The sequence below is a fragment of the Myxine glutinosa genome, chromosome 3 (genome assembly GCF_964187855.1).
Source record: "Myxine glutinosa chromosome 3, kmMyxGlut1.1, whole genome shotgun sequence".
In the NCBI taxonomy this organism is placed as follows: domain Eukaryota; kingdom Metazoa; phylum Chordata; class Myxini; order Myxiniformes; family Myxinidae; genus Myxine; species Myxine glutinosa.
The window spans coordinates 32,410,618-32,427,259 of NC_136263.1; the positions used below are offsets into that span (position 1 = coordinate 32,410,618).

The following is a 16,642-nucleotide window of genomic DNA, read 5'->3' on the forward strand; positions in this document are numbered from 1 at the left end:
GACTCGAAGAATTTTTTTATTTTGGTTCCTACCTTTGCCCACCAGCTGGAGAACATGAAATATGTATGGACATTGTCTTCACCAAACTGCTCGGCTACATAGAGCCCAAGTGAGCCATACTGATCATATATGTTGCGTTTCTTGAGGTCTGAAAGTATAGCATTTGCGTTGTTGATTTCTTTGAATTTATCAGCTGCCTCTGGATCATCGGTATTCTTATCCGGGTGGTACTTGAGAGCAAGCTTCCTGTGTGTGAAATTTGTGTGCCGCTGTTAATACCACATAGTACGTCACTGGAAGATTACCTTTAGTATCTGAAAATTTTGAATATAGTTTGGCTTCCTAGTCGTACTAAAGCAACAATGACTTAAAAAAATAGCCATTGCCATCTAGAGCAAGGTCAAAGCCAATCAATGTAGCTGGCAAGCTGACAGGATGGCCTTAGAGGTATACACACTCACCTCCAAGCTCCTTGGCTTTAATCTCTACCCAGCTATAAACTGTTATCCCAGTGTTACACAGACATGGTGATTCATCAGTGTGTGTGTGTGTGTGTGTGTGTGTGTGTGTGTGTGTGTGTGTGTGTGTGTGTGTGTGTGTGTGTGTGTGTGTGCCATCCCTTGACAGGCTTTTTGACTAGTTAATAATAATGAATTATGCAAAACTCAGAAATTCTTCATTTTATCTTTTTTTTCAAAAAGTATTTGCCTCAATCAGCTAAGTTTCTAGAGGATGTTGGGGGGTGGGGGGTAACAAACCTGTAAGACTTCTTTATTTCATCTGCAGTAGCACCCTTTTTCAAATCCAAAACAAGGTACAACGCTTCTCCAGCAGTCGACATTGATCGTTGCCTTGCTTGTCCAGCCATATTGTCTTCAATGCTGAGGACTTCACTTTAGTAACTTGGGTGAAACAAAAATGAGAACAAAACGCAGCGAGGAAAGATGAATTTTAATAACAGCATCAAAATGGCAGTTGACAGAAAATTGTAATACTCAGTAAATACTGTATTATATAATCTCTGAAGAAAATTATATTGTAGATTATTTTAAAACATATTGTTATTGTTACGTGTATGGGGGTAGGCAATGAAATACCATAGTCCAAATAGGATGGTATAGAGTAGTGTGCTCTGAATGTCGCAAAGAAGAAACCTTCCTGTAATTAAATCAGGCCCGGATGTCCATGTAAGCGTTATATGATCCACCAGGCGGTAACCTGGGTTGCCCCGTGATTTTTAATCATTTTACATAATTAATTAATCTATTTTAGGGGGAGTGTAACCCGGGTTCGTGTGATAGGAAAATCCTGTCACATTGATTAAAAATCAAGGGGCAACCCAGGTTACCGCGTGGTGGATCATATGTCTCCAAGTGAGGGGTGGAGCTATGCTAATTAGTTAGGGTATAAGGGTAGATGTCCTGTGTGTAAATTGCCTCTGTAGTTTTCCCTTTGTTCTTATAAAGCACACTCGACCAGCCATGCACTCGACACATAATTGCCTACGATACCCAGACACGGCTACACCACCCACCGAATCATCTCAATGGGCACAGAGTGTGGCCATGAGACCACGCCCCGAAGTACGATTGGGTAAGGAGCGATGCGATGGTGCGGCACGATTGGTGAGAGTGACGTCAAAGAGAACGCTCGAGACCAAGGAACAAAAAGGCCAAGGGCCACCATATATATATTTTCCTGTGTTTTTTCTTTTCTTCTTCTTCTTCTTCCTTCTCTCTCTCTCTCTCTCTCTCTCTCTGAATTTGGTCGCATATCATACTTTCTCTCTGTTCTGGCATTCGTGGCAGGCGGTTCGAGTTGCCTCGTCTCTCTTGTGCTGGGCAGTCGCATTTTCACTCTCCCTGTTCCAGGCTGGGGAAAAGGCGGATGCATCCTTCCCCTTGTGTTGTATACGAGTCTGTATGGGGGTGCCCCAATTAGGAATTAGATTTTACCGTATTCATTTTTGTTATCCTGGTATTATTTTCATTAAATCATTATTTATTGCATTTCCTTGTTGTGCCTGTCTTGTACGTTTATTTAGCTGTGGGGATCGGATAACCACCGTGCCGCATCCGTCCGTACAGGTAAGCCCTCGCTGCCATCCACTACCCCCCCCCCCCACTCCCCACGTTTGCACAAGGTACTGCCATAGTTGGGTGTATGCCTCGGAGTTAAAGCTCGTTTGGTCATCTGTCGCCCTGAGGTCTTCACTTCAGGGTAGACACGCGACAATATTATACAGTATAGTATGGAAATTATATTGCAGCAAACATTTACTTGTACACAATCTTGTCCATGCAAAGACTCACCATGATTGTACATACACTACCAGTCAAAAGTTTTAGAACACCTCAATTTTTCCAGTTTTTATTGAAATTTATGGAGTTTAATGTCCAGTAAATAACCTGAAATGGTACAAAGGTAAGCAGTAAACTGCTCGAGGTTAAAAAAAAAGTTTAGGTTATCAAAAACAGGAAAATAATGTAAATTGCACAGTTATATTGTAAAAAAACAAAACCTTCTTCAGGGAAAAAGTAATGGGTTAACAACTTACAGCTGTTCTGCAGCAATGTAAATAAATTAAGCCTTGAAAGTTGATGCAAATTGCTCTGTCCCAACCTCTGCTGATTATTTGATTACAAACCCCCTGTCTGTATAAAAGCAGTATTGGAACAGACTGTTATTACACCCTCTGAAGCATTATTTGGACAATATTGCACTGCAGGAAGTAGTATATTGGAAACTGGAGGAAACTGACAGGAAGCGGTCTGGCAGACCCAAAGCCACAACAGAATCAGAAGACAAGTTTCTGAGAGTCAACAACTTGCGTGATAGGCGGCTCACAGGACAAAAGCTTCAAGCACGGCTTAACACTGGTCGAAGTAAGCAAGTCTCAGTTTCAACTATGAAGAGAAGACTTCGAGCTGCAGGTTTGACAGCTCGAGTGGCAGTAAGAAAGCCATTGTTAAGATGGCAAAATAAGAAAAAGAGGCTTGCCTGGGCCATGAAGCACCGCCAGTGGACTAATGAAGATTGGAAGAAGGTCTTATAGACCAATGAATCAAAATTTTAAATCTTTGGTTCATCACGCAGGGTTTTTGTATGCCGTCGAGTAGGCGAAAGGATGGTTCCTCAGTGTGTGACACCAACTGTCAAACATGGAGGAGGAAGCATGATGGTCTGGGGCTCTTTTGCTGGATCCAGAGTCGGCGACTTGCACAGAGTGACTGGCACCCTGAACCAAAAGGGCTGCCACAACATTTTGCAGCGCCATGCAATACCCTCTGGTATACGCCTAGTTGGTCAGGGGTTCATCCTCTAGCAAGATAACGACCCTAAACACCTCCAGGCTATGTCAAAACTACCTTTGAGGAAAAGAACAAGATGGTAGGCTTCAAATCATGGAATGGCCAGCACAGTCTCCAGACTTAAACCCCATCGAGCTGGTTTTGGATGAACTTGACAGCAGGGTGAAAGCAAAGCAACCTACGAGTGCAACACATTTGTGGGAACTTCTGCAAGTGTTGGGAGGAACTTCCCGAACAATATTTGATTTCCATTGTAGAAAGAATGCCACGAGTGTGTTCGGCGGTTATATCTGCAGAAGGTGGCTACTTTGCAGAGTCAAAAATTTAAATTAAATTTTGTTAAACAAAATGATTCTATGATTTCTTTTTTATCTCCAATTGTTTATTTGTTCTATGCTTAATTTCAGAGTACATTGAGACATTAAACTGCATAAATTTCAATAAAAAGTGGAAAAATTAAATGTTCTAAAACTTGTGACCGGTAGTGTATTAGCATTTATGTCACAGCATGTTCAGGGCCAAGATCCCTGCTCCAAGTCAAGACCCATACACAGCTCCTTTTTGGACTCCTTCCCATTTTTTCTGCACCTGCCCAAATTCTAGCCGTCTTTTCCATTCCCCTTGTTTTAATGTTCAAAAGCCTCTAACTTTTCCACCTTTCCACACTCACGGCATCACCAAACTCCTCTGTGATCTTCTGATTCCAATCCAGTCTTGAAGCAACTTTCGAACCTCCCATGTCATTACTTTCGATGATTCACACTGCATTTCCAAAATTTTTGCTCTGTCCTTCGTTTTTACCAAATTGCTCCAATCAATCATTTTTCAACTGACATTTACATTCTCAAGGTAATTACCTGAGTTCGCACTCGCATTCATGCAATCAATCTGGGCTTTCATACTCTTCGTACATGCATTCATTCATTCAAGATTTTGCTTTATTTCGGCTTTCCCACTTTCTACACACACTCAAGGATACAAATCAACAACTTCAACAATTTAAATCTGTATTCCCACAGGAACCATGTCCGATTACCTGCAGCTATTACCTATGACTACCAAAATGTAAATTTAACGACCAGGGTTCAAATTCCATGAAGCTAACCCGGGTTTATGTCCGCAAAATCCGCGAGTAGCTGGAGCATGGTGGGCTAGGAATGTAGGGACAGAATACATGTAAAAAAAATACCGTGAGTAGCTGGGTTACGCGAATTGCGAATGTCAGGGTTTCATGGTATATTTGAGCTAAGCTGTGTTGTAATCATAAAGTTCAATTTTGCAATTGTTCTCTGACCAAAATGGTGATGTTGCACATACCATTAGCCAGCCATTGCTGCTTGGTTCTCAAATACACACCTGTTGATGCATAAATAGGTACGATTTAATCTAAAACCCGAGTCCATAAGACTTTTCTTTATTTTTAAAACGGTTTTACTTTGGACTGGTAACACGAGGTAATAAAGGGAGATACCTCACAAACACCTAAATTAATGTCGATCCAGATATATCAGGAAAATGATGAAATTAGGAGTTAAGAAAAATCAAAGCCAAACAACCTACCAAGTGCTGATATGTTTAGACAGGCCATGATGTCTCTTCTGTATCACTGACAACCTGCTATGTGACAACTGACTATGATGGTGAAGGAAAATAACACAGAGCCAAAGTTCCCTATCCTCGGCAGCCATTAGTACATTGTGGCATTAACCGTGTATTGGATGGAGTGGTGTTTATGTTAAATAGAGTGCGTACAATATTGTCATGAGCCAGATTCGTTAGTGTACATTGTGGAAAAATAGTTGGTGTTGTATTATTGTACACATCTTGTCATTGTCCAAATTGTTTTACATGTTTCACCTGCACATATGTTCTGCACATTATCTGTTTGAATCTGGTAAAAGAGGGCAAATAAGAAATCAGCATCTGCGTGACTTCATTGCTGGTGATGTAAGCTGAAACAGTAGAATGCACATCGAGTCACATTTGTCTGTCTTCAGCATTGTGCATAATTCTAAATAATCAACGTCATCAAAAACAATATTATTGGGGCATTCTACACCATCTTAACTCACCCTACCAAAAAGTCTCCCAGCTGACTCCATAATCAGGAGAATCCTACCTCACTCCTAGGTTGACCCAAAACACACTTTTAATAATTTTCATCATTTGGAAAAGTACAAGCTCACACAGACACTTTGTCGGTGGAGCCATAAAATAAATAAATAAATAAATAAACTTACTGCAGCTGATACCTGGGAGTGTCAATGGTGAAACTGCAAATCCCATAATCCGCGAAAAATTGGTTCGTGCGCTTTAACCAACCGAAGCTTTAACTTTCAACATCGCAAATGGGTTGTTTTAGGAGGTTGTATTACAATATCTCACCCCCGTCACATATTGTGGTGGCAATGAGGTGACAAGGAATAATGTATTCAAACCACATCAACTCAGTAGTAATTTTCCAGGTGTCAAATTGCGTTTCGACTTGTGTAAACCACAGCTGAGGGTCATTCAGCCAAAATGGCGGTAGCTTTATCGAAACCGCCACCACAGATGGAACTGGTTGAGTGATCGGAAAAGCCATGGCTGGTTGGCCATCCCCGGCAACTGGCACCATGCTTGCGACTGGTTGCCTTGTCCGTCCATTAGGATTACATCAGGGTAACCAAATTTAGTGTGTGTTAAAATGACACCTGAAACGTTCGGAATCCGACTCAATTCCTTCATTAAAACCAGCAACCGACAAACCCGCTCGTCTCTCTTCTAAAACCACCCGGTACCGGAAATCCCTCGATCAACCAGAGCTCAAGCATATTTTTATATTATAGCATCAAAGGCAAAATGATGCTGTGGAGAAAGATTGGCGTTGTTCAGGTGAAAATCTAAACCCTCCCATCTACTTTCTGAACAATCCTCACGAAGAAGTTCTGTCACTCAAGCTTTTGGGTCTCACTATCTGCCATGATCATTCCTGGGAAATCCACATTTCCAAGCTGGCCTCCAAAGCCAGTCGCCGACTGGGCATCCTCCATAGTGCAAAGTCCTTTCTGGGCGCTTCAGAGCTCCTCACCACATACAAAGCTTTCATCTGCAACTCAATGAAATACTGCTTTCCCCTCTGGGCTGGTGCTCCTGCCTAACACTAAGCTCGGCTTCACGCGGTTGAAACCAAAGTATTCAGAATCATTGGGATCTCCGGCGATGAAGCTGATTCTGAGGGCCTTTCATTTGCTCACCGCAGGCAGGTTGGTGGTCTTTCTGTCTTCTACCGACTCCTCTCCGACCTTTCTCCCCCTGCTCTGCCTGTGCTCTGTCCCCCAAATATTCCTGCAGGATGCACAATATCTGCCAGCAACCCTCTTCTTGTGAAATTGCCAAAATCAAGACTCTCTGCTCACCTTCACTCCCCTTTTCTCCCACCACTGAAACAAACTCCCACACTCTCTTCAATCCCTCTCCTCCCTCCAGGTCTTCAAAACACCTGTTCACCACCATCTCTTACCTTCCCCCATCCAAAACCTTGATCTTTTCTACACCCGTTAAAACACCCCAAATCCGCCTCTTTCAATCCCCAACTTCTTTCCTGAAATTCCTAGAAGTGTTAATTTGCTTTACAACATGTACCCCTCCCTCCTCCCCCAGCCCTCCCCCTTCCACAGATCTACCGACGTCCCTGTTCTCTACTGTTGTGCTTGTGTGCTTCCCTCTCTCTCCCTTCATTGCATGTTTTATGTGTATGTGCATGTTTTCATGTTCAATGTGTTAGCTCTTTCATGAGCCTCGATTCTGTATACGAAAAGAAAAAAAAAAAGCAAAAGCAAAACACAACTGCATTAAGATATTACTGAGCCAGCAAATGCTTGCACATGCAGTAGGAGCAGTTTTAAATCAGAAAATAAAAATAAATGGCATTGACAAAATTATTGACACCCTAGACTTAATATTTGGTAGCACAACCTTTAGACAAAACACTGCAGTCAAGCACTTCCTGTAGCCATGAATGAGCTTCCTACACTTCTCTACTGGCAGTTTGGCCCACTCTGCTTGTGCAAACTGCTCCCGTTCTCCCAGTTTTGAAGGGTGCCTTCTCCCAACTGCTGTTTTCAGATCTCCCCACAGGTGTTCAATGGGATTTAGATCTGGACTCATTGCTGGCCACTTCAGAACAGTCTAGCGTTTTGTCTTGAACCATTCCTGGGTGCTTTGAGAAGTATGTTTGGGGTCATTGTCCTGCTGCAAGACCCATGACCTTCGACGGAGACCCAGCTTTCTGACACTGGGTTGAACATTGCGCTCCAAAATGCCTGGGTGAAAATGAATGAATGATCGTTTTAAGGCCATTTTTCCCCGCTAGGGCGGGGGTTAGCCTTGCGGGCCCCATGACAATCATGGTACCCTGTTTGAGGCAATGTTAATCTCCTGAGAAGGGTAATCTCCTGATTTCATGATGCCATGCACACATTCACGGCACCCAGTGCCTGAGGCAGCACAGCAACCCTAAAACATCGCTGAACCTCCTCCATGTTTGACTGGAGGGAAGGTGTTTTTCTTTGAAGGCTTCATTTTGTTTTCTGTAAACACAGGGATGATGTGCTTTTCCAAAAAGCTCTAATTTGGTGTCATCCATCCACAGGACATACTCCCAGAAGGATTTTGGCTTGTTCAGGTGTGTTTTGGCAAACTCTTCTGTCTCTCTCTCAGCATTGGGGTCCTCCTGGGTCTCCTACCATAGAACCCCCTTTCTTTGAGTTGGCGACGGATGGTGTGAGTTGAAACTGCCATGCCTTGTGTCTGAAGGTCAGCTTGAATCTGTTTGGCAGTTGATGGAGGTGCTTTCTCCACCATTCGAACGATCCTTCGCTGCAATCTTCGATCAAGTTTTCTCTTGCAGCCAAGGGAGGTTGGTCTACAGTGCCATGGACATTAAACTTCCTGATAACATTGCGTACGATGGAAACAGGAACATCAAGGTCTCTGGAGATGGACTTGTAGCCTTGAGATTGTCCATGCTTGGCTACAATCTTGTGTCTGGCCTCCTCAGACAATTCTCTGGTTTTCTTTGTTTTCTCCATGCTCATTGTGGAACACACAATGACACAAAACAGCAGAATGACTCCTTTTCTCCATTCAAACTGGCTGAATGAGTGATTTAAAAAAATATTGAAGGCACATGCAACTCACCTCAGGTGAGTTCAATAAATTCCAAAGTAAAGGAGAATCACCTGCTTGAAATCTAATTATTTCTAACAACTTCTAAAAGGTGCCAATAATATTGTCCGGGCCATTTTAAGATTTCTGTGTGGAATAAGCTAAGATGTAGTGATTTTTTCAGCTTTTTTTGTTTTGTTCCATTGCAAACAAAAGAAATACATTTGTGGATACCAAAATATTTTTTAATTTCAACAATTTTCTGGAAGAAATGGTGCATTATTTGAAAAAAGTGCAAGGGTGCCAATATTTTTTGGCGACAACTGTACATACATACTATCATGTCGCCAGTGATTAAGATCACAGGCGGTAGATAGGCGAACAGTTTGCTTTAACTCTGAGGCGAATAGTTCGAAACTTGGCGGTACTTTTTGGGGAGCACAGGATGGGAAGGAACTGAGGACTTACCTACACTACGGCACACTGGGTTAATCTGAACCCCACAACAAAGAAACGAACGCCACAAATGAAATGCAACAATAAAGGATAAAATGAAAATAAATGCAAGAGATAAAAATGAAAGGCAAGGTAAAAACTAGAATTCCTAATTGAGACGTCTCCACTCGCAGACTCACAACGACACGACAGGGGAAAAGATAAAATAAAATCCCTTTTTAATGTGCTGGCACTCAGCTTTGGCTTCAACGAGGATGTGTAGGAGCTAGGTGGTCGGCAATCATTGAAGCCGCCGAGTGGGAAGCGCACAAGATGGCGCGGAGTTGCGCTCCTCGACGTCCCAACGTGAGGTACATTTCGACGGTGCCCTCCTTCATGTTCCTCTGCTGTCCGGGGAAGCACAACACAGCCCATCCCCCCACCCTCCCCCCAGCGCCTCCAAAGAGCACCACCGTCGCCAATGCCTCCTCCTCACGCTAAAACGTGAAAGTTGTCCACAACAGCTCTGGAAAAGCTCTCCTCGCAAGCGCACCTGAGCCAGACGCAGCCCCGAGCCCAAGACAGAAAACGTCCGCTCGCCATCAAGCCAGCATGAGAGAGAGGGGGAGAGAGAGAAAGAGAGAGAGAGAGAGAGAGAGAGAGAGAGAGAGAGAGAGCGAGAGAGAGAGAGAGAGAGAGAGAGACTCAGATTCTTCCTCTTCAACGCTGCCCATGCAGCCAAGAGCTCCTCACTCTTCAAAAGCACGCACCAAAACTTACATGAGCAAAATTGCAACAACACCACCAAAGATAAATATGTTGCAGCTTCTTGTTCAAGCCAGAACCAGCAGAGAGAGTGATTCTTCTTCCTCCCCTGCTCAAACCCCTCAATGACGTCACCCCCGCCAATCATGGATTTCGGGGGCGGGGCCTGACGGCCGTCTTGAGCGCCCACTGATTCTCCACCTCTACTGGGCGGGGCTTATTGCCGATTACGATTGTCGGAGGCGGGGAATATTTACCGATCGTAAAGTCTGGGTCGCTGTCGGCATTATGTCGGTTGTTGTGGTTGGTTGATGGAGTTTTGCATGGCGGCCTGGTAGTTGTAAAAAGCCACATAGGGGAAAATCACAGGAGGCAATTACATACTGGGAATTATCCTTCAGCCCTATCTAATACAAAACCACCCTCCGTGTGGTGACACATAAACAACCTTAAGCTCACAATTTTTCTACTTAAGTACATCAAAACGTCTTCTTACTCGTCACACAGTCCATGCTAATCTATATATTTCTGTCTCCACTAGGGTATGTCATCACCTACCCCCAAAAACGTAACAATACATTACAAATTAATTTTGTTTTTAGTTGTTCCTCTTCATAAAATAAATCGAAATCTTATTTCAATTGAAATAATGCAACGTGTTTTTCCAGGGCAAACCTGCAAGCAAACCAATTCAATTTAATCTGCAATTCACCAATGAATCTGCAAGCCAACTAATTCAATCAGGTAGTCAGTGAACTCACCTGTTATTTCAGTGCTTCAACTATAGGACTTATGACAAAGCATCAGAAAAAACCCTCAAAAATATCATGGCATGATGAAAACAAAGTTTAAAAAGGTATAAATCTACATCTGCTTACCCCAATTGACAGATTATTGTTTATATTGACAGACACTTGAAGGATTTACAGACGTCTTGAAGGAATGATATGGGTACAGTCTTTATGAGATGCAGCAGTTAGGCCCTCCTTTGTTTTCTATGACATTCAATGAAGCTGTTAAGAGAAAGAAAAAAAAAAACACATTGTTAGAGCAGCAGAAACTTTGAAACCATGCAAACATCATTTCCATTACAAAGTAAAAGGAAACTTGTGATGACTGATGACGATAGACAAAATAACATAAAAAAGAAAATTAACCAACTCCATTAACCCAAATAACATTGATATACTGTTCTCAAAATATCAATTGCAATCGTGCTGAAGCAATTTTACTACACTAGTAAAAAACTAGTCTTTACAAAACGTATGATTCCTCCAGAATTGGCATATTTTAATACGACTTGTAATACCCGCACATACCAGAAGCGGCGCTTTACCATTCACATTGAGAGAATTGTGGTTCTCACTCACCCACTCCCCAACCCCCAAAAACTGAACCCCCGAGGCACTTGAAATTTTTACTGCCGAAAGCTTCCCGTGCACACCCCGAGTATAACCACCAGTTTTCAACGAATTTGGTCCAGTGGTTCAGGAGTGCATACAATTTTAAAAAAACAAAAAAAAAACACAGACAAACAACAGGCACTTCAAAAATAATTGCATGATGCTAAGTTTTCTATTTGAACACACCCCTCATTAATCTGCAATGCCATCTATTGACAAGACTTTGCAAAAGGACTACAATATCACATGAAAGACCAAAGTAAATAAATAAATTCAGTAGGTTTAACTTTGTCACCGAGCTACAATTGCATCTTCATCACAATCAACATCGGCAAACACACAAGGACTAAATACATATTTTAAACCAAGCATACACAGCAAAGGCATCGACGCAATTGAAATCTTTTGCTGACGTGACATCATTTTATCTCCTTGAGCAGGTTTATGCATATACAAGGCACGGCATACAGTCGTGGCCAAAAATATTGGAACTCTTGCACGTTTTTCAAATAATGCACCATTTCTTGTTTATATTCAGCGCTTTTGGAGATATAGAAGTGCAAAGTTTTTCGTACTCGAAATATGAGTCCATATTTCGTAAGAAATATGTACTCGTATTTCTTTGGTTTGCAGTGGAACAAAACAAAAAGAGCTGAAAAAAAATCATGAAACCTTAGCTTATTCCACACAAAAATCCTAAAATGGCCTGGACAATATTATTGGCACCTTTTAGAAATAATTAGATTTCAAGCAGGTAATTCTCCTTTACTTTGGAATTGAACTCACCTGTGGTGAATTGCAGATGCCTGCAATATAAAAATCACTCATTCAACCAGTTTGAATAGAGAAAAAGAGTCATTCTGCTGTTTTGTGTCACTGTGTGTACTGCAATGAGAATGGAAAAAAGAAAGAAAACCAGAGAATTGTCTGAAGAGGTCAGACATAATATTGTAGCAAAGCATGGACAATATCAAGGCTACAAGTCCATCTCCAGAGACCTTGATGTTCCTGTGTCCACCGTACGCAAAGTTATCAGGAAGTTTAAGGCTCATGGCACTGTAGCCAACCTCCCTGGACGTGACCGCAAGAGAAAACTTGATCGAAGATTTCAGCAAAGGATTGTTCGAATGGTGGAGAAAGCACCTCGATCAACTACCAAACAAATTCAAGCCGACGGTCAGACACAAGGTACGACAGTTTCAACTCGCACCATCCGTCGCCAACTCAATGAAAAAGGGTTCTATGGTAGGAGACCCAGGAGGACCCCACTGTTGAGAGGGAGACAAAAGAAATCCCAACTGGAGTTTGCCAAAACACACCTGAACAAGCCAAAATCCTTCTGGGAGAATGTCCTGTGAAGAGTTGAGACCAAATTAGGGCTTTTTGGTAAAGCACATCATCTCTATGTATTCAGAAAGAAAGTGAAGCCTTCAAAGAAAAGAACACCTTCCCTACAGTCAAACATGGAGGAGGTTCAGTGATATTTTGGGGTTGCTGTGCTGCCTCTGGCACTGGGTTCCATGAATGTGTGCATGGCATCATGAAATCAGGAAATTACCAAGGCATTTTGGAGCGCAATATTCAACCCAGTGTCAAAAAGCTGGGTCTCCGTCGAAGGTCATGGGTCTTGCAGCAGGACAATGACCCCAAACACACTTCAAAAAGCACCCAGCAATTGTTCAAGACAAAACGCTGGACTGTTCTGAAGTGGCCATCAATGAGTCCAGATCTAAATCCCATTGAACACCTGTGGGGAGATATGAAAACAGCAGTTGGGAGAAGGCACCCTTCAAATCTGGGAGAACTGGAGCAGTTTGCACAAGAAGAGTAGGCCAAACTGCCAGTAGAGAGGTGTAGGAAGCTCATTCATGGATATAGGAAGCTCTTGACTGCAGTTATTTTGTCCAAACTTACTTTCCAAACTGTCCAAATTGTCCAAACTTTGTCCAAACTACCAGGTATTAAATCTAGGGTGTCAATAATTTTGTCAATGCCGTTTCTTTTTATTTTCTGATTTAAAAGGATATATTAAGGTCTGAATCAAAAGCAAAGGTTGTGTAATATTAACAGTGAAATAAGGAATTGTGGAGACTAAATACTTTTGTCAATTTCAACTTATTTTTAGAGAAAATTGTGAATTATGTGAAAAAGGTGTAAGGGTGCCAATGTTTTTTGGCCATGACTGTATATGCATATGCACAAATACCCAAAAGAGACCCTGTTGCCCATTTCATGTTGAAAAATAAAAGGCAAGTTAAATGCTAAACCTTACTGGGCATCACATTAAGACTTCAACCCACAAATGTACCAAGGTAAAGCTGTAAGGCCTTTACTTACAAAACTGCTTCACAACTAGTGACCTCTATGCTATAAAAGGAGCCACCAGGCATGTGAGTTCCACCCATTGGTTGGACAGTTCCCCTGACTCCACCCACAATTTCTATACTACGGCCGCTAATTTAGGAACCCTTTAGACATTTAGAACTTACCCTTTGGAACACTTTCTTTGAAGCAGCGCTTTTACTGTGGAGTGCGGAAGTTACACAGGTTCTTGCTATTATTTCCTATTTTCTGTTAAAATTGTGAGTTGAACAGGTGACTGACGGATTTTGGTGAAGTCGTTGATAGAATGATAGGGGAGCAGAAAGCGTTAAATATTCCACTGTTTTGACATGGGAATGCCCATTTGCTTTAATGAGCTGCAGCTGCTCCTGGACTCTGTCCTTCTCTCCTGACAAGGTGGAGAAGTTTCTGTCAAACCTCGACTCTAATTCTGCAACTGGACCAGACGGCATCAGCCCATGTGTCCAAAAGTGCTGCTCTGCCGCTCTATCACACCCTCACTCTGTACTATTCACCCTCTTTTGCTCAAGGTCATCTGCCATCTGCTTGAAAAATCAGCCAACATTACCACTTTATAAAAAAAGGTGCAAAACAGATCCTTGCAACTATAGACCACTCAGCCTGCTCCCAATCATCAATCAGCAAGGTCATGGAATCCATCATCGCTTCTGACATAAAATCCTTCCTCTTCTCCAATGGCTTGATGCCAGATCAACTTGGGTTCAGACCAGGCTGTCTCAACAATGGATGGAGGTCCTCAACGCCAAACAGGAAATCATAGCCGTCTCCCTTGACATAGCTCATGCCTTCGATATGGTCTGGCACCCCACTCTGCTCACCATATGGTTCTCCTCCTACGGTATCCATGGAAATCTCCACTCATGGCTCAGGGACTTCCCCTCCGGTCATAGTCAACGTGTGGCTCTAAATGGAATCCCCTCATCTCCTCTTCCTGTCCAGGCTGGAGTTCTTCAAGGCAGTGTTCTGGGCCCTGTCCTTTTTCTAATCTTCATCAATGATCTCTCCCACTCTCTGGAAAATCCTCTATCTTTTTGCTGACGACTCCACCCTCTGCCGCTACATGCCGAATTGGTTAGAGAAACATTCAAATCTACAATGCATAATCAGGTACCATTATGAAATTGGATTTCACAATTTCTCTGGGTCAGTCGCTCTCCTCGTCTACTGCATTATATGCACAATGCATATTAGAACACCCGGTACACACACAGCTCAGTGAATACGACATCGCTCACACGACATGAGCATCACTTTGACTCGCAATTGCTTTTTTACCTCCGCCACCGAAGGTGGATGGAGGTTATGTTTTCACCCCTGTCTGTCTGTTTGTTTGTCTGTGAACAAGTTATCTCAAAAAGATATGGACAGATTCGGCCGAAATTTGGCGGAGAGGTAGTGTATGTGACAAGGACGAAATGATTAGATTTTGGTGAAGATCCGTATTTGGATCCGGCTAGTAGAATTTTTAAAGTAATTCTTCACTATTGGGAGATGGGACCAAAAACGATATATAGCAGGATATCTCAAAAAGATGTGGACGGATTCCGACAAAATTTGGCGGTGAGGTGGCGTATGTGACAAGGTCGATATGATTAGATTTTGGTGAAGATCTGGATCCAGCTAGTAGAATTTTTAAAGTGATTCTTTACCATTGAGAGATAGGGCCAAAAACGATACATAGCAGGATATCTCAAAAGGTTATGGACAGGCACTTGTCCACAACAGCTCCGGAAAAGCTCTCCTTGCAAGCGCACACGAGCCAGACGCAGCCCCAAGCCCAAGACAGAAAACATCCGCTCGCCACCAAGCCAGCACGAGAGAGAGAGAGAGAGAGAGAGAGAGAGAGAGAGAGAGAGAGAGAGAGAGACTCCGATTCTTCCTCTTCAATGCTGCCCATGCAGCCAAGAGCTCCTCACTTTTCAAAAGCATGCACCAAAACTCACACGAGCAAAGTTGCAACAACACCACCAAAGAGAAATATGGCGCCGCTTCTTGTTCAAGCCAGAACCAGCAGAGAGTGATTCTTCTTCCTTCCCTGCTCAAACCCCTCGATGACGTCACCCCCGCCAAAAAATAATGATGACATCATCGGTCACGTGGTTCGGCCGCCATCTTGGAAAAACCGAAAAACTTTGCACTTCTACATCTTCGAAAGCGCTGAATATATAAAATTGAGACACGGCTCATTGTAAAGAACTCTCCATGGGGAATCTATATTATAATAGGCGACGGTGATTCTGTCTGTCTGTCTGTCCGGGGGTGTGGCTTACTCCGTTTAGACAGTAGCTCCACCCATTCTGGGAGAGGCTTCATACAAACAAATATCCACCATTTTATTAACTCGAATAGCTTTGAGGCCTGTTTAGTTAGGCCCGTGCTGTCTCTCCCTCTCACAGGTTTATTTCAACTCAAATTCGATATATCATTTCATTTTTAACAGTCGCTAACATAGTTTTAGACTCGGTTGAAAAAAAACGGGAAGAAAATCCCATGAAAGTTTCCGTTTATAGAACGAAATGAATTCTCAAAGGCCTTTAAAATAAAGCCCATTCATTGAGTCACCCTCACGATTTTATCTCGAATTCTCCATCTGATTTAATTTTATCGATGGCTTTAGACTCGGTGTCAGAAATAATTGAGAACATTCACGCACACACGGGAAATGCAGAGTTTTTTTTTTGAAATCGCGCCACGATGATATACGAAAATACACCGCCTACAATAACAGATGGGGGAAATGTCGACATATATTAAAAATTCGCTTTTTCTTTTCCGTTAAGATATTGTTGCGGTTTTCAGTTTTGTACAGTCAGTATAATAAAGGTTAAAATTCCCCCACATAGTTAGTCACACAAGCAACATGTAGCCTCACGATAGTGTAGTTATCTCTTAGTATTTGTGAGCTTAGTCCTTTTCCTATGTTAGTTCTGCGTTGAGTAAAGTAAGGAGAATAGGTCCTACTTCTATTGACTATCCCGCCTCCTTAGCCTCATGCCCCTTTGTGCTGACTTTTGTTCATTTTGGGCGAATTAACACGAGGCAGGCCTAGGAGGGTCGGGGCGGAGCCGAATGAGGGCGGCAGAGGAGCTGACGGTAAGCACGAGCTGTCAACCAGGGCTCAGAGGGTGTGGCGGCAGCACTGCATCACAGGGCGTGGTTGGAAGGTTTGAGAGGGTTCGAGCAGGTTCGGGGGCGTATCTATATAACCCATCGCGC

The 16,642-nt window shown here is 42.8% G+C and overlaps 1 protein-coding gene across 7 annotated transcripts in view; it reads right to left on the reverse strand.

Moving 5' to 3' along the window:
* The window catches only part of LOC137423699 (dnaJ homolog subfamily C member 5), a 76,436-nt gene that overhangs the window by 29,782 nt on the left and 30,012 nt on the right, over window positions 1-16,642 (reverse strand). For 4 of the 7 annotated variants that reach the window (XM_068111125.2, XM_068111126.2, XM_068111123.2 and 1 more), the window contains 3 exons: window positions 10,538-10,672; window positions 759-902; window positions 33-246 (listed from right to left, as the gene is read on the reverse strand). In XM_068111125.2, the coding sequence (XP_067967226.1) occupies window positions 33-246; window positions 759-868 (324 nt within the window). In that variant the 5' untranslated portion in view covers window positions 869-902; window positions 10,538-10,672. The remainder of the gene's footprint in view (window positions 1-32; window positions 247-758; window positions 903-10,537; window positions 10,673-16,642) is intronic. The other 3 variants (XM_068111127.2, XM_078773847.1, XM_078773846.1) reach the window with 1 other exon arrangement.